Source organism: Phasianus colchicus, chromosome 11 (assembly GCF_987193195.1).
Source record: "Phasianus colchicus chromosome 11, bPhaCol1.hap1.1, whole genome shotgun sequence".
Lineage (NCBI taxonomy): Eukaryota > Metazoa > Chordata > Aves > Galliformes > Phasianidae > Phasianus > Phasianus colchicus.
The window spans coordinates 1,105,967-1,130,925 of record NC_143446.1 but is presented as its reverse complement, the minus strand read 5'-3'; the positions used below and the strand labels follow the sequence as shown (position 1 = coordinate 1,130,925).

The 24,959-nt window shown below is 39.0% G+C and overlaps 1 protein-coding gene across 8 annotated transcripts in view; it reads left to right on the top strand.

The window, feature by feature from the left end:
- DOCK3 (dedicator of cytokinesis 3) overlaps window positions 1-24,959 on the top strand; it is a 187,460-nt gene that overhangs the window by 26,422 nt on the left and 136,079 nt on the right. For all 8 annotated transcript variants that reach the window (XM_090147874.1, XM_090147873.1, XM_090147877.1 and 5 more), the window contains exons 3-5: window positions 117-157; window positions 2,284-2,339; window positions 4,969-5,065. In XM_090147874.1, the coding sequence (XP_090004000.1) occupies window positions 117-157; window positions 2,284-2,339; window positions 4,969-5,065 (194 nt within the window). The remainder of the gene's footprint in view (window positions 1-116; window positions 158-2,283; window positions 2,340-4,968; window positions 5,066-24,959) is intronic.

The following is a 24,959-nucleotide window of genomic DNA, read 5'->3' as shown; positions in this document are numbered from 1 at the left end:
CCGATGGAAGAAATAGGACCATTCCAAGTCCTTAATTGCTTGTCATTGTTGCAGCTTGCTTCTCTGTTACATAAACAATGCCAGAATGTAATGTAAGGTGTTTTCTCTGGTTTTAGGGTGGTACAGAGGTGTTTCCATTAAGAAGCCCAATGTGAAGGTAAGTCTTTCAATTTACCGGTAGATTGTCTCTGCTTTGCTGTTGCAACCGTGTTAACTGTTACTTTACCCAAGGTTGTGCTTACCTTTCACTTCTCCATGTGATGAGATTAGATTTATTTCCTAAATGTAGAGAACAGTATTTGTCACCCTCCAAAATCAGAAATCTTCCCAATACCATTAAATCTTTCTAATACTTGTAAGTCTCATCCAGTTGGACCTTTTCCACATGACTCCTCCTAGAAAACCGTAGGAGGAGGCTGATCTTATGCTGCTTAATGAAGCGCATTTAATTATTTGCATTACCATTTTAAGACAATTATGGAAAAGTGTATGATGAAGAAGGGTGCTTTGTTTCAGACTTTTATCATTTAACTACTGCATTTGGTTATTTTCCAGTTACACCTATTTTGTTTCTTGAACTTTATGGCTGTTCTGATGAGTGCATGTGTATTTATGTAAATGTACATCAGGACACATAAATAGTTTTCTCCTTCGTTGGCTTCTGGTATAAATACAGCTTGTATTTAAAAAGAAAAGAGCATCAGATTTCTCATGTTTCAGACTACTTTTTTTCCTGTTGTTACTGGAATTGTTTGCATGATTGCAGTCCTCTCTGTGGAACACCTGGGCTTGTTGTCCTGTCCATGTGCTTGTTTTGTGTGCACTGCTACCTCTTCTGCTTGAGTACCTGCTCAGTTTTGGTCAGAGAGCCCTTTAAACCTTCCTTGGTTTCTTAGGTAATAGCACAGGATCACAGAAGTACAAAACATGGATTGAAAGGGAAGAACCAGACAAGAAACTGAAGTAGCATTTTTTTTTCCCCCAGATTTTTGGAGGGCTGAAAGCTTTTACTTCTTTTCCTCATGAAACTGTTACTGTTTGTTTAATCTCTTTTTGATTCCAGAGTGTCCCATCAAAAGGGAGGATTTTTCCTTAGCATTTTGGATACAATTTTCTTACTATTCCTTTCAAAATCCTCATCATGCTGAAAAAATGTCTTCCTGGATTATTACACAGTGTTGAAGTTCTAAAAATGTAAAGCTCAGATTTGATTATGGAAATGATTGTGAATTGCTGACTGCTGTTCTTCACCTGCAGATTAATGGTGCTGATGTAGTGTTCCCCACTGGGGTGCATGTCCTTACAAACCAGCTGAGGCTGCTCTGAGCATTTGGAGTTCTGCTTTTTTTTTTTTTTACAGAGATGATGGAGTACAATGACGATTTTTGTTTAAATTACCCATTTTCTCTGTTTCATCTCATGAGAACTTGATAAACTTGATAGCACAGGCAAAATTAGAGCCCATCTGTCATGGGAGCAGCAAAAGGCAAACACCTGAGCTGCGCTGGGTGGGTTAGGGCAGTTCTTTGCTAGAAAGAGGATAGCCTGGAGTATACAGGTAATAGAATACTTGTTTTCTCAGTGAAAGACTGGGATAAGGGCTAGACACAAATTGGATAGTGGATGCTTGGTGCTTTTTTTTTTTTAAGCCTAGGCCCTTGTCACTTAAGGTAATGTGGCATGCTGAAGGGGAGGCCTGGAGTGGTGCTGATGTCATGCTGTGAGCTGCACAACAGGCACTGGTGCTGGCTAGCTTACATCTCTGCAGTCAGTGTCCCTGGTTGTTACTGCTCGTCCTCATTCCTTTCTGCTAACTGCAAGCTGCTCATTTCTCAGAGCTCTTTCTACTTGTCACACCTCATGCCTGCTTGCTCATCACCTGTTAGCATGCTGCTGGGCTCACATGCTTTTTGCAGCTTAAAGAAAATTTGCTAAATGTAGATCCCTTATTTTGATCTTGTCCATTCCAAGGCAACAGCATGTAGGCATAGCATGAGACTTCTCATTTGGTCATAGTTGGCTTACCCACCGTTTTTATGCCAGAGGACATTTCACACGGAACAGTGTTTCTAAACACTTTGGAAGCTTTGTGGAATGAAAACTACTTGTCCAGTTTGAATGCTGACTTGTGTCTGTGGCAGTGTTTTTGACACAGTGATGAGGGGGAGGGTGTTAATGTGTATACTGGCAATTACATACATATATAAATAAATGGTATAAATATATTAATGCTACAAACTGCAAGTGTTGCCTTTCTAACTTACAGGCTTTTCTCTCTTGCAGGGGATTTTTCCTGCAAACTATATCCACTTGAAAAAGGCAGTTGTCAGTAACAGAGGGTGAGTGGTTTTCCTTCTTTTAAGAAACTGCAGTTTCTCTTTTAGAAGGGAATTTAAGAAATTGTTACTAAAATGTATAGTGCTTTTTGTTCATTGCAGTTTGTGTTTTTAAAGTTCTGAAATTGAAATGTTATTCTGGAGAGCTCTGTTATAAATTCCTTGATTTTCTTCTTGTTTTTTTAACACAGCAGGAAGCAGTTCTGTTATTTACTCCTGTTTGCTTTTCATAAAATCAAGACTTCAGAGGTGTTGCCTCATATGCACCTATTTTAAAGAATTCTATTTATATTTTTAATTTCTTGTTGCTCCTCACTGGCAGAATTCTATATTCCATTCTGTTTGTTAGGGAGGCACTGACATGTAGGCAGCGGATGAAAATCTGTTCAGAAGTGACATCTATATATAGCTGACAAGGTAACTATGTTACTTTGGAACTTTTCAAAAACATCCAACCCCCATACCTCAGCCCAAAGAATGACTCAAGTATGCTCTGCTGAATTATCTTTTACCTTCAGGGCAGCAGAAGGACTGATTAGGCATGGGGTTAGTTTAGTTAATGCGAATAACAGTGCTGATAGTGACATGACGGCAGAGTTCTTAGTGCAGTTTCCTGCAAGGTTAACTGATGCTCCTGCATGCTCAGAACTGCTCTTATCTACATTTTCTACATTAGGACTGTTGTGAGGAGAATTAGATGTGCAGCATTTCAGATGGTCACCCAAGGTGGAAGATTAAATGGGGAAGATAAAACTAAAAGGTGGCATTTAGTGAAGTGCCTGCAGAAAAAGGTGTGACTTCTGATGGTCTTGCATTGTATGGTTATTCTCAAATGGGCTGAGTAAACCTTTTAAGAGCAGCAGTAGTACTGATGCTTCAGAACTTAGGAGTATAGTGGAACACATAGCTTATGTACAGTGATGGCTCCTGATGTGTACTCTCCTTGTGGGGAAAAAATAGTTTCCCACAATTTATCATTACTAACGGTTGAAGTTAATTCACAGTTTGTGAAGGGTAACCAATTCAGGATATTTGCATTCTCAGTAGGACAATTACATTAATTTTTTAAAACTAAGTATCTTAAGTTTGGTTTATAATTGATGTTGCAGAACGTAGTTGGAACATAATCTGATTCTGACTCAGAGATCATAGTAATTAGTCATGCATTGGTAAAAAGAAATAAATACAATTCTGCCCTGAATTTAAGAATACATTCCAAGTACTAGTATGAACACTTGTATAATAATAAGCATACTAGATAATATTCTTAAGTGTTGTGCTTCAGATCACAAGCATATTCTGTAGAGATGTGTTAAAACATGAATAGAGATTTCCTAGTCTTTCACTTTGTCCACATATGAAGAAGTGCAGTTGTAGAGTAGGGCAAGTCTCAGATGCTAGATGTTAGGTTTTGAGTGGGAAGGGTAAAGTCATTGGCATAATCTGTCTTACTGTCCTGGGGTTTTCCAGCCCCAGTTTTAATGAGTTGAATGCCCATTAAAATGGCATTTTATATATAGTGTGGCCTTAGCAGGTTTCTAAGATATCGAATGCATATGTATTTTGAAATAACACAAGATTTACTTATGTCATTGATGTGAATATTTTGGTATCTTGGAAATGAAGTATTGGAACTTAGTTCTCTACTCCAGAGATACCCAGTAACATACAGTCACTTAAAATCGTAGAATCATAGATTCATTTAAATTAGAAAAGACCTTTTAGGTCACTGAATCTAGCCACCAACCTGATGACCAAATCTTGACACTAAACCTTATCCCTTAGCACCACGTCCATGCATCTTTTAAATACCTCCAGGTATGAGGAGTGCACTGCTGCCCTAGGCAGCCCATTCCAGTGCTTGACCACCTTCCCTGTGCAGAAAATATTCCTAACATCCAATCTAAACCTACCCTGGCACAATGTGGGCCGTTAACTTCATCCTACTTACCACTAGTTGTCTGTAATATCACTCACCATAAAGGGCAAGTCAGGGACTCCTGGCTAAGATAGCATATTGTACAATAATATTTATGTTAATTATCACATTTGTGGATCTTAGTGTAATGAAAGAAGGGAGTGCTGTGCTTCTCCTCTAATTGGTAAAGAAGACCTTGGCTGTGAAGGGATGAGTTCTGTTATTTTGGTTAGAGGATGGCCTGTTTGGGTTTCCCTGAAATCCAGTAGTGAAGAAGCCTTCTGGTTGGGCAAGGCCCATAAATGGTAGATCTGGGTGCTTGATGGTACTGGGCAGTGTGCTCATTAGAGGGATAAAAAGGTCGGGCTGGATTAGACATAACACAAATGGAAGGACCCCACTTACAGACAAAGTAATTTAACGTGCTGTAATCCTGAGAAGTGTTTTCACTGACCTCAATTAGAATGATCTAAATATTGAAATGTAAGTAAAAAATGCTTCACATAAGCAAATTTTTGGGAATGTAATGGAGGAACAGTTGATAGGAGACAGGAGTTGGTTGAGTGTTACGACAGACAAGATGTTACCCTTAAAACATTTTTCTTTTTTGAGAGCTCAAAAAATATCAGTGTTCTATAAATGACTGTGCTGGTACTTATTTCTTTATACCTTTTCCAGAGTACCTCTCCTAATTTTTGTCCTCTTCTTGTCTAGGCAATATGAAACAGTTGTTCCACTTGAAGATTCTGTTGTGACTGAGGTCACAGCAACACTACAGGAATGGGCTGTGCTCTGGAAACAGCTGTATGTGGTAAGAACACTACTATTCTCATTGCAGAGCATTTTTCGAATACCTTGAATGAGAGGTATGTTGCATGCTTCCCAGCCCATTAGGAAAAAAATATGAAATACAAATTTTTAGATTTCCTTTTTGTCTGGTAGGGGGAGTGGCTAACTGTAGACGAGATTCACATGGACTACTTTGGAAACTTCAGCAGTTTTGAAATTTTGCCTTCAAATCCAAAACCTTCCTTGTTTAAATTGTATTCTTAAGTAGATAAGAAATGCGTTTAGTAACACGAAAATGGAAGATCTCTGTGAGTCTGTCAAAGAATTACTCAGCACGGACTGTATTTGTTTTGATGTCTGGGGTTTAATAGAGGAAGAACTCAAACACAAGCCTTTCCATATTGTTGTTTCTTCCAATATTAAAAATACATACTCTTACTGATCTGTTTTACATAATTTTCAGTGGCTGACAGACAATGTCACCTAGCTCTGCTTTCATTATAATCCTACTATAGTTTTTTTAATGGCCAAATCCTATGGAACAGCAAATAAGAAACCTGCATACTTGAAACTATCTTTTTCCTTTTTATTTATTTACAGCTTTTTTCTTAGTAATTATAAGCTGTAACTATTGAATTAGGACCAAGAACTGTAGGTAGTTGAAGCACAAAATTCCTTCCTTTAGTTTAGAGAAATACCTCTATGTAGAACCTTGTGTTTAAAACCTGAAGTGTTATTAGTGAGATATTTGGGAAATATAGGCAGAAAAGATGAGTCCAGTATAGTACAATAAGCCACATTCCTTACTCCCTTCAAAAAGCAATCACGTCTATTATGAAATCAGCTTTTCTTGTGTTGCTTCCAGTTCTTCTCTGATGGCACATGCAATATACAGTCTTCTTAGTACCACTGTTACATCTAGCACTCCTTGTTTTTTCCATTCCAAGTACTCTGTTGTTGTATGTTTCTGTAAGGTAGATTTTTCTCTCTCCCCAGTGTCTTATGAAGAAGGCAACAGTAGTATGGCAATAGCATTGCAGCTGAGAAAGGAGAATTATTTTACTTAGAAATGAGTTGAACTTTCATTCTACTAATCTGTTTCTTTTTGATTGTTACAGCTACATTTTGAGGAGAGGGAGTAAGAAAGCTCTAGCTATAAACTTTAATGTTTCTATTTCTGGGACTGCTTTCTATTCTAGCTCATTACACACAACATTATTGTATTCTTAAATAACAGGGGAAAAGATTTACTGGTTTCATATAATTTGGGAAGCAAGCATCAGCTTCAAAAAAGAAGATGGCAAAGCTTCAGATTGGGGGAAAAAATATTTTGCTTTTTCCCTCAGAAATAATACAAAAAATAACATAGAAATGATCAAAAATATCATTTAGGTTAGGCCTCCTCAGGCCATCCCATTGGCTGCTGCTCACATAGGGTCAGGCAGAGCAGGTTGCCCACAATGGGATCCTGTCAAGTTTTGATCTTCTTTGTGACAGAGACTCTAATACTTCTCTGGGCAATACTGTCGGTGTTTTACTGCCTTCACAGTAAGAAGCAATGTTTTCTTATGTTCAGCACTACTAATGTGGCAGTATAGCTTTCCTGACGTGAAGGAACAGTCTCTGCTGTTGTTAGGGGGATAACAGAAATGTGTCCTGTTCAGAAACTGTTCTGAAGCCTGAGGAGTTGTAGAGGATGCACAAATAGATGTGGCGGTGCTAGTGTGCTGTTTGGTTAGAAATTAAACAGTAAGGTCACATGGTGAAATGTGTTAAAGAGACTAAAGAGAAATACTTGTTTAGTGTTGGGTCAGCACCAGCAGAAATTTTTATTAAACCTGCGTTGAAATATGAATCGTATAAGAAATCTAATTAATGTTATTCATCATGCTGCTGTGCCTTGTCAGCTTAGTAGAAAAGTTCTAAACTGTAGAGAAAGTTAAAATGCTGGTTGTTAGCGCAGATGTTTTCAGTAGGTCAGTACCTATAAATGGCAGCAGTGGGCATCTCTGCAGTGCAATACTGCTACGTAACAGACAGCTGCCGAACAACACGTAGAGCATCTCTTCATAGCTCTGAATGGGCTGAGCTGTTCATCTTGCGTTTTGGCAGACTTCTTGGTTGGATTATGGTTTGGAAGACGAGTTTGTTTCAATTAAAAATCCCCAAAAAACCTTCTTTGGTCCTACAGTTGGGGTGCATTGTAAGGTTTCTGCCTGCCTCTCAAATAACAGACTCAGGAATTGCAATGTTTAGGAAGCCTGGAGCAACTAAAACTGCCTGAAAAGGGTGCTCTGCTGTTCCAAGACAAAAGAGCTCAGCTGAAAGAAGCTGGGGGAAGAGGAGAAAGCTAACGAAGGGGAAAGTAAAGCAAATCTCAGGTTTGAGAAACCATTGTAGAAAATCAAGTCATATAAAGCCTTCCTCAGATCTCTCTGACCACAGAGTCCATGCTCTCACCAGGAAGAAATTCTGGGGAAGCTCAAATAGCTTTCACTTAGGAGCTGTGCAGTACTTCTGGTTTGTAGACTATAAAATATGTATTGGAAAGATGGGCCTGAGTACTGCACAGTGTTGTGATAGTCTTACAGTTTCTGCTGTCAATGTGAAAGCTGAATAATCGTGTTACTAGAACTAGAAGCTGAGACTGTAGAGAAAAAGGTATTTATGTGCAATGAGTTTTAAGGGAAGGTTGTGCTTAAAAAGAATTTCAAACAAGGTGGTGTATGGTGGTGTTCTCTGTGCTTTGTAATGTCATAATCCAACTACTCAGAAAATCTGTCTATAAGTGCCAAAAAAGCAATATGATTTCTGAAAATACAGGAGGTTTCTCCATCTGGAAATGTATAGAGATACAAATAATAGTGGTATGAAAGCCAGGAGAAAATTTATTCAAGGTCTTTAGTAATTTATATTGAATGCTTTTTGTATCAGTGGTGGTAATCTGGTTAAAAAACTGTATGCTCATCTAACAGTACTTGGGGTAATCTGTAATAGATAGTAAATATTAAATATTTCTAGAAGAGTAAATGCTTTTTTAGTTATGAGATTAAAAAAAAAAAATGTTTCTTTTGTGAATAACTTATGTGAATAAGTTCTGTGTGCAGATGTAGTGTCGTGGTACTCGAAAAGAAAGTTTTCCTTCTGATCTGCCTGTCTGCAGGCTTTGTGGATGAGCACAGGCTCAGTAGGTGTTAGTAACTTCTTTCTGTCCTGAAGGTCACCGTTCTGTGTAACATACTGACATTGGATTTTCCTACTTCCACTGCTGTTATGTGAAATTTCTGGGAAGGAGTTAACAAGAACTAAATGTTTTAACTCCATGCTACGTAAACTCTGTTTACTGTGTTGCTTATAATATGGGTAGAGTTTCTGATAACGGATGCCCAAATGTGCATGTGAGCATATGCATGTATGTTTATTGTCACTGTATATTACACTGTTTTTATTGTGTGTTATTCTTTAGCCTGGTTCATATACTCTATGTTGTTCTTGAAGATTAATTTGGACAACATAACTTTTTCCTTCTTCAGGAAGCCTAAGAAATTTAGAAGAAGGTTCTACTTGTCCCTTTTTAGTATTACAAAAGCACATAAGAAGTTGCCAGAGATTCCCTTTTCTGATATTGCACTTCCTAATGTACTGGGAGTGAAAGTAAAAATAGAGTTATTATTTGTAGTACTTTGGGAAGCTGAGCTTATTCTTGTGAGTACTCCAAAGAGATGGAACAGGGCAGAAAAGGTAACAAAACAAATTCTTCAGGGAAGACTTTTGAAGGTGCAGAGGTGGATAGAGATGCACAGTTGTGTTTGTTGTGGTTGCATGCATTTGAGTAGCTGTCAGGCGGTTGCCCAGGCCAGTTTATGACTTCCATAGAGAGAAAAATAATACCAAGAAGGTGGATAACTTTCTCTTACCCTGTAAGTGTTGGTAAGAATTTGTTATTTTATACTACTTCTAAATAAAGGATCTGCAAGTTCTTCGTCAGCTTTAGTTAATTAGGTCAGACAAGACTCTTGTGAGTTCTTAAGTCAGCTTAAGAGATCACTGCAACTCACAGGTGGAGCACAGCAGCTATTTTAGCAGTAAAAAAATTCCTCAGAGTTTTAAGATGTGATGGGGGGATGATTTCTGTTGAAATAGCAGATTACTGCGGAGAGACCAAACGTAACTGCCCAATTTAGAATTTGGTCAGATCAATAAATGTAATTTGCTACTTCTCTGCAGAAAGAGAGCAGGGGGAAGAGTGTGGAATGAGATCTAATCCACTGGGAATAGGTGGAATTCTTTGCCAGCAGAGTTTGAAAGACAATTCCATTTGGCTCCTTTTAAATCTTCTGAAGCTCCTGTTTAGTGTAAAAGTGGGCAAAAGGACGTGGTGCAGTTGGAGCTGGTCTGGGTGTTTGCTGAGAAAACGTCTTTTTGCTTAGCAATCCTAATCACAGGCTTTTAGCTGATTTGCCATTTGATTACTGGAAAATACTTAAACATTTTCTTGATTGGGTTGTGGAAGATACATGCAGAATGATTTGGAGCATGATGAACGCTTCAGTGCTGTGTGCATAAGGTGGATATCTTTATAATTTGGTATGTTTGGTCATGGAAGGGAAAGCTGGAGATGAAGTGTCATGGAGTGTTTTATGTCACTCTGCTCAATATCTCAGACGTTTTTGTACCTTAAACTGTAGAGGTTTGCACTGCTAGAAACACTGATTTTGGAAAGTTAGGTGGAGTCCTTCTCACACTTTTTTCAACTGAGAATTGCATTTACTTTATTATGTATAGTTTTTTGAAGATCTTTACTAAATGCCATTAATTCTGCATTTTGTCTTTGGTGGAACAGGCCTCAGGTAGAATCGGCATTTACTATTTATTAGGTCATTGTCATATAATGCAGTCAATTTCAATACATCTGTTCTTTAGCACTAGCTTTCTGAAGTTCCATTGAAGTGCTCTGTATTTTGAGATTATAAAGGATTCCTGTAATTACTCTTTCGATTCTCTAGTTTTAAGAAAATTAATTCTGTTGGTTTCTGATAGTGATTTGTGGAAGTCTGGGAGCTCTGAAGGATTGAAGTAGTCATAAAATTTGAGGAAAAAAAATAAGATTAGTTTGTAAATGTCTTACGTCATTAATATTTGAAGAACTGCAATAGTTGGATTGAAATTTACTCACCTTTGAAGACCACGTAATGTATGGGAAGCTTGATTTAAAGGACACTGCAACAAGCAGCAGTATATGCAGCATGTTTCACTTTTCTTTTATGTCCACATATAGATTCATGTATAGATACAATAATGTTTGGTTTTTTAATAAATAACAAAAGGTTGACTATAAAACAGAACTCACAAAAAGTCTTATCACGTCATATGGGAGGAATGCATGCTTTGAGTTGCCATGGAGATGGATAGATTTTAATAGATTTTTAAGATAAAGGCAGTTAGATGCAAGTCACTTTCTGGTGTCCTTGACGAGTCTTACAGTGACAAACTGCATGGTGTTCTTATAATTTCTTCCTTGCTTTGTAAAAGAAGCATTTTTTAGTCATTAATGTGGGATATCATCATGTGCTCTTTTATTTTGAAAATAGAATAGCTGCCTTTCCTAATGCTGAAATTCATAGCAAATTGCCTTTTTTTGTAGTTTCATTTAAATTTTTAAAATGCAAGCTAGTTTGTAGGTAACAAAGAGCTTTGTCCTTTTGGAACAACATGCAGTCTGCCATATGCTGCAAACAATATGAAGTATGTGTGCAATATTAGAAGGTAGGAATTTGAGTTTATTGAATGTTGGCTCAACATTAGGTAAGAACAGACAATCAGCAGGGAAACAAGAAATTGCTGAGGGAAAGCAGTGGCTCACTTGCAGATGCTTTCAATTCATCGCTTTTGTGCTATAAACAAAGTGAATGCTGTATTACATTAGACAATGGAGAGAAGGTTTCACTTCAGAAATCCAATCAGGAATTGAGGTTCTTCATCTGCAACAGGAGGCTCACCCGCGTTGTTCTCAGTATGACAGCAAAAGCTTTTGAAAGAGGCAGGAATAGTAGTGTAGTTTGATTGCAGGCTTCCAGAGGTGTGTATTGAAGAAAGATGGTAGTTTGGGTTTTGTTTTCTTTTTAAGAACAGAGAATGAGAGAAGGGAGGAAAATCTGGATAAGGGAAACCAGCTGTCTGGCCTTCTTGAGTGAGCCAGCAAGCTTGTATATGTGCCTAGAGCTCAGGAGGACAAAGATGGATCGTCCCTGGTGGGCATTTGTTGGAACCGAAAATACAGTTTGTTGGATTTCATTTAATAGAAGACATTTTATTTTATTTTTGTTCATTAGAAAAGTAAAGAACATCTGTCTTTTTGGCAGCCTGTCTGGCACTGTTGTCTGTGTAGTATCGAGAAGTGTCCTTCACCCTTACTCTGATTTGTGTTACTTACTGTTGTTTCTATCCCTAAGTATTGCAGAGGAAGAGGTAGCTAACATGTAATGTTTGTTGTTGTTACTATTTTAATATTTTTTATATTGAAAAATAAGTTTTCTAAATAGAATGCGTAGCAAGAAGTTAGTAGGTGGGAGGTGTGTAAAAGCTTTACTAAAAACCACAGCCTTCCAAGGGCTGTAGCTGCAGTGGTGAGCAGCTAGCACTTGGCATGCCAGCTTTGATTACTCACTGCACTGTTGCATTTGTCTGGGCAGCAGGTAGTTGCTGGTTATTGTGTCTTCCTAAACAAACAAACAAAAATGCATCCTAATTGAAAAACTCAGTGGTAAGTATGAAATGGCTAGATACTAATTTTTGCATAAGATATTGCGGTCAAATTAAAACATTCAGTATGATTATTCAAGACTTCAATATTCTCTCTCTACTTTCCAGCTACGTGATTGTGGGTATGCTGTAGAGACAATTGGTAAATAACAAAAACTCTTTTCAGTGTGTAAGAACACTTCCAAAAGCAAGCATTCGAGGACCAGGGGAGTGCCTCTGGTCTGAGTTCAGCATGCTTTTTCTTAAGAGCTCTGGTAAGACCTTTCATTTTTGCGGTCATTTGCCATATGGTATGTGGTAATGAGGCTGCAATCCCCCTCCCTTCCATCATGTCCTACAACTGTTGTATGGTGAACAGTGATTGTTAACAAAGGCCTCCAGAAAGTGGGAGAGCCATGCTCGAAAAAAACAAAAAAAAAAACGTGGTACTCCCTGAGGTTGGGGCCATCTTCCATAAAGACAAAAGGGAAGATAACACCAGTTATTAGTGGATACTTTATACTTAAATCTCTCAATAAAGCCAAGATGACAATAGATGGTATCTCTGATCTTGCACGTATGTTTGCAAAACTGTTGTAGCTTGAAGCACTTGGATGCTGAATATTATGTAGAACTCCTTGGAATAGGTTGGGTTAGTTTGCAGTGCTTTGAGCCACAGAAGGTAAAGAAAATACCAATGTATGTTCATTAATGAAGGGAGCATAAAAACAGGAGGAGAAATGAGTGTCTGCGTGGGTTGATAGTGGTAGGAAAAGAGGGAGTGGTTTTAAACTACAACGGGAGGTTTAGGTTAGATATTAGGAGGAACTTTTTCACACGGTGTGGTAACACACTGGAACACTGTTCACAAGATGAATTCACCCATCAGCAGAAGATAACGTAACTTCAGTTCAAATACAGTGTATCAACTTTTCTTAACTTATATGAAGTTCAAATATAACATATTAACTTTTTTCACTTATACGAAGTGCAAGTACAGCGTATCAACTCTCATTAACTTATACGAAGTTCAAATACCTACCTATGTCTACATAAGCAAACTTCCCCTAATCAATAACTCCCTAGAAATATCTAGACATAAACCCTCCAACCATTGCATTGCTCTGCAGCAGAACTGCACCAACGATGAACTGCTCCAAGATTTCCCTTCCAGCTGCTCAGTTGTGCAGGTGAGTCAGTGGCAGTTTCTCTTGGCTGGAAGAGTCCCACCAGCCACAGCAATTCCTCTCATTTCGCCCCTGGAATTCAGTCTGCCTCCGCAGACTGCAAAAGAGGGTCCTCCCTTCCTGGCTTTCATTTTCTCCTCTTCATTCTCATTCGCCTTGCTCTTATATACAGCCTTGGACATGTTGCAGGAGGTTGTAAAAGAAGGTTGTCGTCTTCCCGGCACACTTTTCTCTTTTGCATCAGCAGCACATTCTCATCCAGCCTCAGACGTTTCCTTGCAGGTTGTGAAAGAAGGCTGTCGTCGTCTGGGCTTACTTTTGCTCCTCAGCCTCACAGCTTCCTGCAGCCTCAGACATTTCATTGGAGGGTGCGGAAGAAGGATGTCATCATCTGGGCTTAATTTTCTCTTTTGCCTTAGCCTCGCGGTTTCATCCAGCCTCTGACATTTTGCAGGAGGCTCCAGTTGAGGCAGGACTTTCTTGCTTTTCTCTTGCTGGGGAGCTCAAGCACAGGCATCCTTCAAGGCTTACCAGCACAACTCCCAACGGCCAGCAGGCCTGAAGCTTTACTGCACGTGTTGTGTTCCAAGAACCCATGGCAACGGATGGCGTGATCTCCTGACATCATCACCTGCTGGCTGTGACCGTTCAGGCACTTCTCAGAGCATCCCGCCGCCTGCTCCTCCACTCCAAACTCCAGCAGCTTCTCTAGGAGGAGCCAATGGCTAACAGTGCTGCAAGTGCTCCTCAGGAGCAGGTAGACATAGCTATGCACTGCTCTCTCCTGAACCAGCAGCCATTCTCCAGCGTGGCTCTCAGCCAGCTCTCTCCGCACACTATTGCTTTTCTTTGCAGTAAGAGCAACGATTACTTATGGCTTTACATTTACCCCTAAAAAAAAAAAAAAAAAAAAAAAGTACTGCTTTGGGAACAAATGCATCAGATGGTATGAAAAGTCAATTCTGATAATAAATGAATTTAGAACACCTCAATAACTTAGGAAAGAAATAACCATTTTTTTTTAAGTGCCTGTTGGTAATACCTCCAGAGCTTTTGTGTTTTGATGAGATTCAGTACATATTACAGAAAAATTTGTGCTGAAATAGTGTAAGCATAAATCAAGTGTAGGATTATGCAATTCCCAGTCTGCTGGTCCTTATGCCTGCTGCTCTCTGTCGGTACCTTCCAGTAGATCCCAGCCCTTGTTCAGAGCACATGTGTATTGGATGGTGGACGTGGGTGCTCAGCAGATGCCGAGGGGCCAGGGGCAGGGCCTTCTGGGAGGGAGGGTTAGTAATAGCTCTGCCTCCAAAGAAACTTAATTTTCATTCCAAAGCCATATCTATAGTCCACTGTTTTGCTGAATGTCTTGTTGTCAGCAGTGAAGACAGCGTGCACGTGTGTGTTCTCACAAGGTTTTCTAGAGGTAATAAAACTGTAAATTTTTTCTTCCTGCTCTGCAGAGGTGTGTGAATTTTGCAGCACCGTGAGCTGAAATGTCTTCCCATACTTTTGGAAGTTGCTGTGCCCCAAGTTCTTTATATGAATTTTTCTCGGTAAAATTGCAGTAGTCAAAAGTCAAAGAATTTTACATAGCAGGGGAGGTAATGGTATTTTTTATATTCTTTGTCATTCCACAGTTAGCTGTTCAATCTAAATTAGATCACAGTTGATGGGGCAGATTTCAGTTCACATGGTTATTCTTTCAGGTACATATGTCCTTAAAGGTGAGGGGAAAGTTGTGACTGCTTGCTCTTTTTTGAGCATTCAGAATTGAAGCTGAGATTGTGACCTTTCAAGGAGGAATGGGAACTGCTATTTAATGCCTTGCTGGGCCTTTCAGGCTGCTGAAAGAGGCAGATTGACCCTCTCTTGTCTCCTTCTGTCCGATGCCCAACTCGCACGCCATGCTGCCTGGTAGCAGTGGGTTTCTACAGGCAGTGAGTGGCCGTGCCTTCCAGCACTGCTGCAGGGCCACAGCTTTGGCTTCTGGCTGCTGGGTCCAGTGGTTCATGCCTTTCTGTGAATTAGTTACATGAGTGGTAGTCAGTACAAGGAAGACAGAGAGCTGTTGGAGAGCATCCAGAGTAGAGCCACAAAGATGCTCAGAGGACTGCAGCACCTCCCCTACGAAGACAGGCTGAGGGAGCTGGGCTTGTTCAGCCTGGAGAAAAGAAGGCTGTGAGGTGACCTCATTGCAGCCTTTCAGTACCTAAAGGGAGCCTACAAACAGGAGGGGAATCAACTCTTGGAGAGTGTAGATAACTTCAGGACAAGGGGAAATGGTTTTAAATTGAGGGAGGGGAGGTTTAGGTTGGATGTCAGGGGGAAATTCTTTACAGAGAGAGTGGTGAGGTGCTGGAACAGCTGCACAGAGAGGCTGTGAATGCCCCATCCCTGGAGGTGTTCAAGGCCAGGTTGGATGGGGCCCTGGGCAGCCTGGTCTGGTATTAAATGTGGAGGTTGGTGGCCCTGCATGTGGCAGGGGTTAGAGATTCATGATCCTTGAGATCCCTTTGAACCCCAGCCCTTCTGTGGTTCTGTGATTAGAAATGTGGGATTATAGTTGTTATATTACTGAAAGTTTTTCATGCAGGAGTAATATTTGTGTGTTTCTGTTTAGAATTTCTGTGAGCTCTTCAGTGAGCTGTAGCTCAGTTTATCGTATGCAGCTCATTGTGCAGTGAGTTCGCTCAAACTCAGGGCTGACAATTGTTGCAGACATGGCAGCTCTTGCTGCAATATTGTTAGATGTCATCACATAAATGTATGTTGGAATCATTAGAGATGCAGGTATTCTGGATAGCATATAAGAGCTTTTCCATTGCCAGGCATAGTGGGCTGCAAATAGCATAACTGATTTGATATTGCTATTGAAAGCAGTGGCATTGCAATTTTAAAGTACAGAATATTAGTATTAAAATAGTCGCAGAAAGAGGAAAGAAGTTGGGCATGTTTCCTTATAAAAAGAAATATTTTGTATGGAACAATCTAAAAGGAATGTTTTCTAGTTCTTACTTGTATTTATTCTAGGAAAAATGTGCCCTCTTGTAAGGTTGAATTTTTAATACCTTAGTTCTTTTCTTCCATCTTCTAGATTGGCTGTAAGGAAGATCTGGAAAATAGAGAGCTGGGCAACTCACCAGTATTCCATACAAATAACAGAACTGCCATACGCATTGACAATAAACTGAAAGGTTTACACATTGTGTGTGAAATTTTGATGCAAATTATGGTACTGCCTCGGTGTATTCTTAAAAGATTATACTGGGTGTGGTGTTGTTGGTCTGTGGTTGATTGGTTTGTTTTTGAAACATTACTTTGCATTGAAAAACATTGCAATTCTGACACGGCTCTCTCCTATTATTAGAGGAAAACAGAAAGCTGTACACTGAGTCTTCTCTCTGTAGAGGTCCCCAAATCCCCAGATTTCTTCAGACTTCTTTCTTTCCTTCTTATTTTTCTTTCTTTTTGCCTTCTTTCTTCTACCCTCTCCCCCCCACCCTTGCCCCATTATGTTGAAAACTTTCACCAGTTTTAATTCAGTCAAAAAACAACAACAACAACAAAAAATCGTACTGGCATTGAGTGACTGCATAGAGGGAAGAGATGTCATGTTACTGCTCCTGCCATAGGAAGGGAAGGGCTGCAGTGGGATTTCAGCTATACTGCAAAGCAGAAGGCCATTCAGACAAAAAGGAACAATGAGAAGCCAGGCTTTGTAATAAACTGTGCTTACTGTGCTAGTGCCTGTGAGGCTGTGGGAATTGGGAATCATCTGGCTGAATGCTAGCCATCTTGAACTCTGTTGCCATTTTTCTGGCAGATTAGATTCCTGCTGAAGCTGAGTGCATGTACAAGCACCCATTGTGGTGTGTGGAGGAGGCAGTCGGATCAGGCAGTCAGTTTACTGCCACCTGAGACTACTGGGCTTCCTTAGCAACTTGCATTTCTGGTGGATGAAGCTGCCTGCACTAACCCAGTGTGGTACAATTTAATGTAATAGATCAGTTAGGAGTTGAAGTTATTATATTGTTAGTAATAGCCTAATAATATGTTTTTCTATATAGGCTACCACAAGTTGTTATGATGTGAAACTTATTTTTGTACTTACTGTCTCCATGACATAGTTTTGGCTTAAAATTCAGACAGAACCAGATAAAGGTTCACCTCGTGGCTCATGAGAAACATTTTCATTGGACTTCTGAAACTTTATGGTTGCACCTCAGCCTCTCTAATGAGGGCAACAACCTCTTCTAAATTTTGACCCTCCCACAAGGAAACAAAAAATGCTCTTCTTTTATCTAGCTGGAATTTCGGAGCATGCTGTCTTTATTCCTTTTCTGGTGCACCTTAGAGAAGATTCTAGATCCATCTTATTTAAGTCTTCCTATCCGGCAATTTTAGATGATAGGTACTGCAGGTGTCACTTAAATGCTGAATAACTGGAAAGAATTGCCTTCCTTGACCTACTGGTTACTCTCTTGCTAGTACAGCCCTCTACGTATAGCGGTGTGGTTGCAAGGCCGTCACTGCTGGCTCCTGTACAGCTTCTTTACCAGGATCACCAGATTGTCTTCTGTACAGCTGCTGTCTTTCCTCGTTGCGTAAGGCTTATGCCATCCAGGAGATGTAGGACTTCACATTTCCCTTGGGAATACCTTTGTGAGGTTCTTATTTTTTCCAGCCTGTCACAGAAACCCCTCTAACTAGCAGCCCTGTCCTCCATTGTGTTGAATCTCCCCCAAGCTTGGTATCATCTGCAAAGCGAGAGTGTGCTGTATTCCAGTATTCAGGTTGTTAATAAAGATGTTAATCCACTGAGGGATGCCACTAGGAACCTGCTTGGTTGACCTGCTTTCTGCTGATCGTCCTCTAAGCCCCAGTAAACTTCTCACTCATCTGACAGTCTTATATCTCAGCAGCACACTTTGTAGTCTGTGTTCTCCAGATGTTTCCTGGCTGTTCCAGGCCAATGATCTTATCTGACTTAACATCTTGAAAATCCATAGTTGAGTTTACCCTTTTCCAGTGCTAGTTTTCTCTTACCCTTGGCACCATGATTAAAAAAAATTAATAGTAAAGAATTAACTGTAGCACTTACTAAATGGTTTAAAAATGGATGAATTGTTGAGGTAGAAGAAAATGGAGAACTATTCAGAGGTGCTGCTTGTAATAGGTCTTGCAGTTCTTGTCCTAGTGTTACTCACTGTACTCATAATAGAAATCAGAAAGAAATGCAGTTTCATGAAATCCGCTGGTAGTGCAAAAGTAGAAAGTGAAATAATGATTAGTTCAGAAATTGTGAGGTTTATGTCAGGTACTTGGCTCATTTAAACAGCAGCTATTCTAATCCATCCAAATACAGAAAGGACCTACAGATGGTGTTTGTGTCCTGAGGTGCAGTGACACTTAAGATGATGAAACATTATTATCGCTAACCAATTGAACGCCAGCCTTTTTCTTGATTTTGATAGCTAAGAGGATAATAATGAGCGTTGCCTTTAGGGGTGGGGGCAGCTTGGAGGACAAAGGAGGAGAATAATTGAAAATCTGTGTATTAACTAAAACTGTGATTATTGAGCAACTACTACTGATTCTGCAGTGTCCTCTTCTGAACAGAGGTGATACTTGATGGAAGGAAGGGAATGATAGGAGGGAGAACCTGGAAATTGTGGAGATACCTAGACCATGTAACCCTTTTGATGTGTTAATTTTGAACTGTGGCATTTCCAGCATGTGTTTGTCTTGCCTGTTGGTTATTTTTCTTTTATTAAAAAAAAAAAAAAAGGAAAAGAAAACAGCAACAATAGATGTTCTGCAGCCTTTCAAAAAATGCAGTACATTTTGGCCCATACTGTTAAACGTTTTTTCTGAAGGCTGTGCTGAATATCTGTTACTTAAAGGTTGTTATTTCTTACTCTGTCGCAGACAAGGAGAAGAGAGTATTTTGTTCTTTCCTGCAAGTTTTTCGTTTAGATTGTTTTCCTAAATCCTACCTTCTCTGGACTAAGCGTCCAAACAGTCAGACTCAGTCTTGGGATTATATCTTATCTTACATATCAGTATATATTGTCTTCTGCATAGCCTCTTTGCTTTAAAGACTCAGTCATCTATGCACTCCTTCTCAGTGTTTAATAGGTAAATATACAGAGGCAAAGAGAAGAGCAGATAACAGTGAGAAGAATATTCCGGCAGAAGCCTGACCTATATGGAGTCGAGTGAACAAATTACTTTGTACATTTTTTCAGACTGCACAAGTCCAGTGAGGAGTCGGCCTATTTATGACTTACAAATGGGTATGTGCAGAAGAGGTTTCAGGTGGGTGATTGTTAATGGATGCAGTCTGTCAAAAATACACCACGATCTGTCAGTTCTGTCAAAAAAGCCATAGCAAAATGCCATATTTATGAATGGAAGCCATGAAAGTTCATATAGAAATAAAGCCAGATTTTAATCATTAGGATAATTAGCAATGAGGTTAAATTAGTTATGGAAAACAGTTGTTTACGTATTGCTATTATCTTTAAAACAGGACTGGTTTGTATTTTAAGTGATCAGTAGCTGTATCATCACCCAGAAGTATGTTGTGGCAATCTGAGTGAGCTGCTATGGCTGTGCCCTGCGGGGAGGCAGACAAGATAATCACAATAATCCTTTATAGTCTTGAAATTGATGAATCTTTAAATCTGTTTAGTCAGGACCAGCTGCGTTGAAAAACAAAACAATTACTAAAATGAAAAAGTAGTATTAAGAAGTGGATATGGTGTGTTAAGGTTTGTGGTATTTCTTTTCAGGCAAGAGAGTTATGTGGGAGTGTTTAACAGCTTTTTAGGTGTCTTTCTCTAGTGATGCCTTGGTGATCCTATGCTGATCCTTAGACCCTTGAAAGATATTCTTTGTGATTTCTGATGACTTTTACTTGTCGAGGATACATATAAGCCATGGAAAAGACTGATGTTCGGTACATTTTGTGGCTTATTTATGTTTGAAACACCATAGAGAAGAGCAGATAGTTTGGCTGTCATTGAGTGGGTGATGGGCAGAAAACACTCAGTGTGCAAGGTGTGAAGGTGAGTCATAGAATCCTAGAATGGCCCTGGTTGAAAAGGACCACAATGATCATCTCGTTTCAATGCCCTGCTATGTGCAGGGTGCCAACCAGCAGACCAGGCTGCCCAGAGCCACATCCAGCCTGGCCTTGGATGCCTTCAGGGATGAGGCATCCTTTGCTGCTGAATCCATAGCATACATGAGGATATTGCATTGCCAGCAGTGCTGTGTTTCAGTCAGGAAACAGTGCTGAGCTGCTGCTTGACTTATTTACTGACTGGAGTTTTTTATGCCTGAAGCTAAGTGTTAGCCTGGGTAACAATATCTTTCTTTCTTTTGTCTCTCATTTTTGTCTCTCCTTTCTTTCTCATTTTGGTCTATGGAGCATGCTGCTTCATTTTAAGCACTAGTGAAAATACCTAATTTCCACTGCAGGAGGTGCCCCTGTTTAAAACAGGTGAAAAAAAATGTATTCAACACCAACAGAAAATGCTTCAGTATTTGCTTTTTGTAACAATGAAATTCCCTATGCAGGAAAACTTATTTTTGTTCTGATGGTATTGGGATCTTGGTTTAAAATCTGCAAGCCTAACAGCTGCCAACCACAAGTGCATTACAAATATTTGCAGAATTGTTGTCACATACATGGTACAAATGTTATGAAATTGGAAAGGTGAGAATTCTGCCTGTTTTCTTTTGCCTTTCTACTTGTAGCTCTGCTTCTCATCTTCAAACTGTTTTCATCTTTTACTTACAAAAGCTTGAATATTTTAAAGAACATGTAAAAGCAGATATTCAGAAGCAGGGTTTTTTTACTATATAATTTGCATACTACTTGCTGCATTCTACGTTTTTTTTTTCCCCTCACTTTTTAACTACAAGATTGTAGTTTGTATTTTCAGTCCTGCTGCATTACGAGGCTATCAGCCCAGTGCCAGAGTTTACAGCTGGCCTGCTTCACACATTCCTTCTCAGGGCTGAGGAACTTATCTTTAGCTTGCATTTCAATCAGTTATTATTTTACTTACATTTGTCCTTAGGCCGTGTGTGCTGCCGTATTTACCAGCAAGGAAGAAGAAATTGTTTATATAGGTTGTACTTTAGTGCTTCAGACATCTTTAAACAACAGTTCTGGCTGTTCCAAGCCACCTTGTCACAGAGTATGGGAGCTGATCATACAGCAAGTTTCTGTTTGCTGTTAGCTGCCTGGAAGCATCTCCCTTAAAACGTGAACATCACCTGCACCTAAGCATAGCCAGCACCACCTGCATGGTTCAGATTGTCAGTATCAACATGGTTGCCAAAGACATCAGCTTTTACATCTACTGCTGTTGTGCCTTTTATAAAGAGATTGTAATTTCCTTTTGTCTAAACTGTTTTCCTCTGCTGGACTGCAGTATGTGATTGTGGATCTCCTCAAGTTCTGAATATTCAATCTTAGAACTGTCACGTAATTCACTGAGATATTTCAGTTGTTCATCTTGATCTTTTCCATTTCTTCTTACATAAGGGATTACGATTAATCTTTCTACTGTGTGTAAATCAGGTGTGATTTTATCAGTAAAATTGGTTTGGTTGTTCTACACTGACAGAAACTAAGTCTGTAAAATTGAGCTCATTTTGTGTTTCAGTATGTCAGGTAAATGTGGTGGACTTAGTCTGTGCAGCCTATGAGAGATGTTTGATATTGTTTTCTGTGCTTTACTGGCTGAATTCTTACATATGTGAAAATATGAAAACTACAGTTAATGTTAATTGTGCTTAGTAGTTGATTGCAGAATAAATATTATACAAGAAAAATGGAATCCTCATGTTTTTTGCTGACTGGAGTTCCTCTGAAGTTGAAACCCTCTTTTTTTGGAAGTGCAAGGCTTACTGGAAAATGTCTGTGAGAAACATAGCTGCAAAGGTTTTGCAGTTGAGCAGTATTGGAATATCTGTATGTGTTAGTTTTGGGAGCGATGTGGTTGGGGAGCTGTAAGAATACATGCAGCTGTTCAGAAATGTTCAGAAATGCGTAGGACAAACTGTGGCATCATGCCAGGATAATTAATTACAAACACCACTAATCAAACTGGTCTGCAAATACTGATCTGTCTTCTGTTTTATTGGAAAAGTGGTGTGCCTTCTGGTGATGGCTTTTTTTTTCCTTAACATTTGAGGTACCTCTAACATAAGTTTTAAAAAATGGCTTTTGGCACAATCTTCTCTGATATAAGCTACATATATGGCATAAGCTGCATCTTAACAAGAGGCAAATTCCATGGAGACATTTAAGATGACATATGTAGCCCCAGTTCTTCAGACCCCTGCACGTGTGTGAATGAGGGTTATCTGTGCTGTATAACACTATGTGAGGGAAGCTGAACGAAGGATGGATGTATCAGGTTATGCACTCCAACTCTGGTCAATGGGGGAAGTCTCTTAAATATGTAAATAGCATTGAAGGACCTGATGCTTAAGTTAAATTGGAGAGAGCATTTTTCAACTTTAGAACTTGACACAGCAGTGTAAGGCACTGTTAAGGGGTAAATATGTATCTGACAACACTTGCTATATACTATATTTGATTTGAATTTCTTGTTATTTGTCATATAAGTTGTAATTTAGACATTTTGACTGGTGCTGATTAATGTGAACATGTTAATTATTCACTAATCTACCTTCTTATAAAGATACTATCACCATTCTTCAAAGTAGAAACAAAAGCATTTAACTCGAAGTGACGTGAAAGGTAATATAATTTTTCTGTCATACAGAAAATGACTGAAACGTGGATTATCTGGGGAGGGATTGATCTTTGCAAGGGATGTCTCCAGTCATAAATAAGAAACTTGCTTCTGAAAAGTTATTTTGTATTTGAATAGTGGTAAAAAGACTCATACAGTACAAAATACATATGCTTCTGTGTTCATGCAGTACTATTTTAATTCATTTCAGAGTAAAATGTTTTCATTTATTATTTGTCTGACAGGTAAATAATACAAGTTAGTACTAAGTGCAGGACCTCCCTCAAATCCTTTGAGTTTGTATCTTTTCCAGATGAAGATCATTGTTTATCATTTTCTAATAGATCCCATACTTACAGACAGCCTTTGTCAAAAGCACTGCTGCATTACCTGTGGAGGCTTTTCTTCTTGTGGAGTGAATGGAATTGAGTGTGGCTAGCAACATGCTTCAGTAGGTGTTTTCAGTTTTGCCCAGTTTGGAGATGCTGTCTGAAGTCTCATGTTTCTAGTTTTTCTCAAACCTCCAGCCTCTGAGCTCTTGCACTCAGGATAATTTATTCTTCATGTAATAAAAGAAACTTGGAAAATGCGCCCCATGAATACTCGACACAGAAGGTCTTCATATATCCCCCATGGCAGAGCTGTCTACTGTAAAACTCAGCTGTATGCATGCCAGTCTCTTTTTCTTTATAGGTTTACAGCCCTTCCTCCTTGGTTCCACTCATGTTTCAGTTCAGTTGTGCTGATCTTATTCAGAAGGAGTTTTGGACCAAGGACGGAAAAAAGGAAGAAAGCCTTCTTTTGTATAGCTGTCTTTCTTGGGCTCTTTCCACCCTGTCATCTTTCTGAAGGTTGCCTTGTATTTCTTCTATTTAGTTTATAGTAATGCTTCTGAACAAGTGTGATAGCAGAATGTACTATCTTCTTGTTGTGTTCTTTGACCAGTTACATGACATGGTAAAGCCGTTTAGAGGAGGAGAGGGAGAGGGAGGCACAGAGACAGCAGGAAAACCAAAATTGAGGAAATCATGCTTGATTAGATAGCAAAAGCTTTGCATGCGTTGTTTTTTGTTCTCAGAAGGGAAAATAAACTTATCTTAAACTTCATGTTCTTAATTTTCAAAATGAAAACAAATTAAATACATTTAATATGCAGAGGATTTGGAGCTGGTTTCTATAAACATGATATGGATTGAAAAGGAACGGAATGCTATTAATGTCAAAGGTATGGCATTGGACCATATTGCATTAAAAATGCTGAATGAAAATTAAATCTCAAAGTTTGTCTGAGTAATTATCTCCTTCAATTCCATCTCCTCAAGCTTTGCTGCAAGTCTGTTATAATGTTACGGAGAGAGGTTAATGTTGCAGTTAATCCTAAATTAGGAATTTCAATCATGCCTTGGCAGAATTTTTATCCTGTTTTTTGGTTAAATAACAAGCTAAACAACATTAATTTACGTCCAGAATTATGACCTGTCTCATTTATGCCAATTTGTGTTTCTCGGTGGTGATGGTAGAGCCTAAAAGTAACGAGCACATGAGTGCTAATAGCATGAGGTCAGACAACAAAGCCTTGCTTGATTTAACATTGGCATCTGTTGCTCTATTGGATAACTCAAGTATCTGAAGCTATAAGTAAGAAAAAGATAAGACAGTTAAGATGCACATCTTAACAACTGGTATCTATCATTATTTATAAATAATGTTAATAATATTGTTAATTATAAATATAGAATGACTGATTTTTAAAGTGGAAAAACTATTTATCACAGAGATTAAAAGACATTTTTTCTTTGTACCCTAACACATTACTACCCATAAAAGCAAGTTCTGAATTGTGGCTTCAGGTTTAAGGTCTGAGGTGATACCAACAAAGAGAGAAAAGCTGTAATGTGTATTAACTGCTCCTTAATACGTTTTTCTTGGCAGTGTGTTCTGAAGAGCCCTGAACTTGAGATGCATTGGTTTGTCAAATACCATGAGGTGTTACCCACTGCCTGTTGTACACAGTAATAGAGATCACAGAAAAAAAGAAAAAGCTCTTTTCAGGAATGAATGGCTTGTACAAAATTGGTCTTTTCCTCCTTTGTCTTTTGTTATTTCCTTTAGTACTGCTATTACTGTAACATTACCTGTGTTCCTATTTGCATGATGTTTATAACCATGGAAATCTGTTGGGTATTCATTCAGTTTGCAACAGATT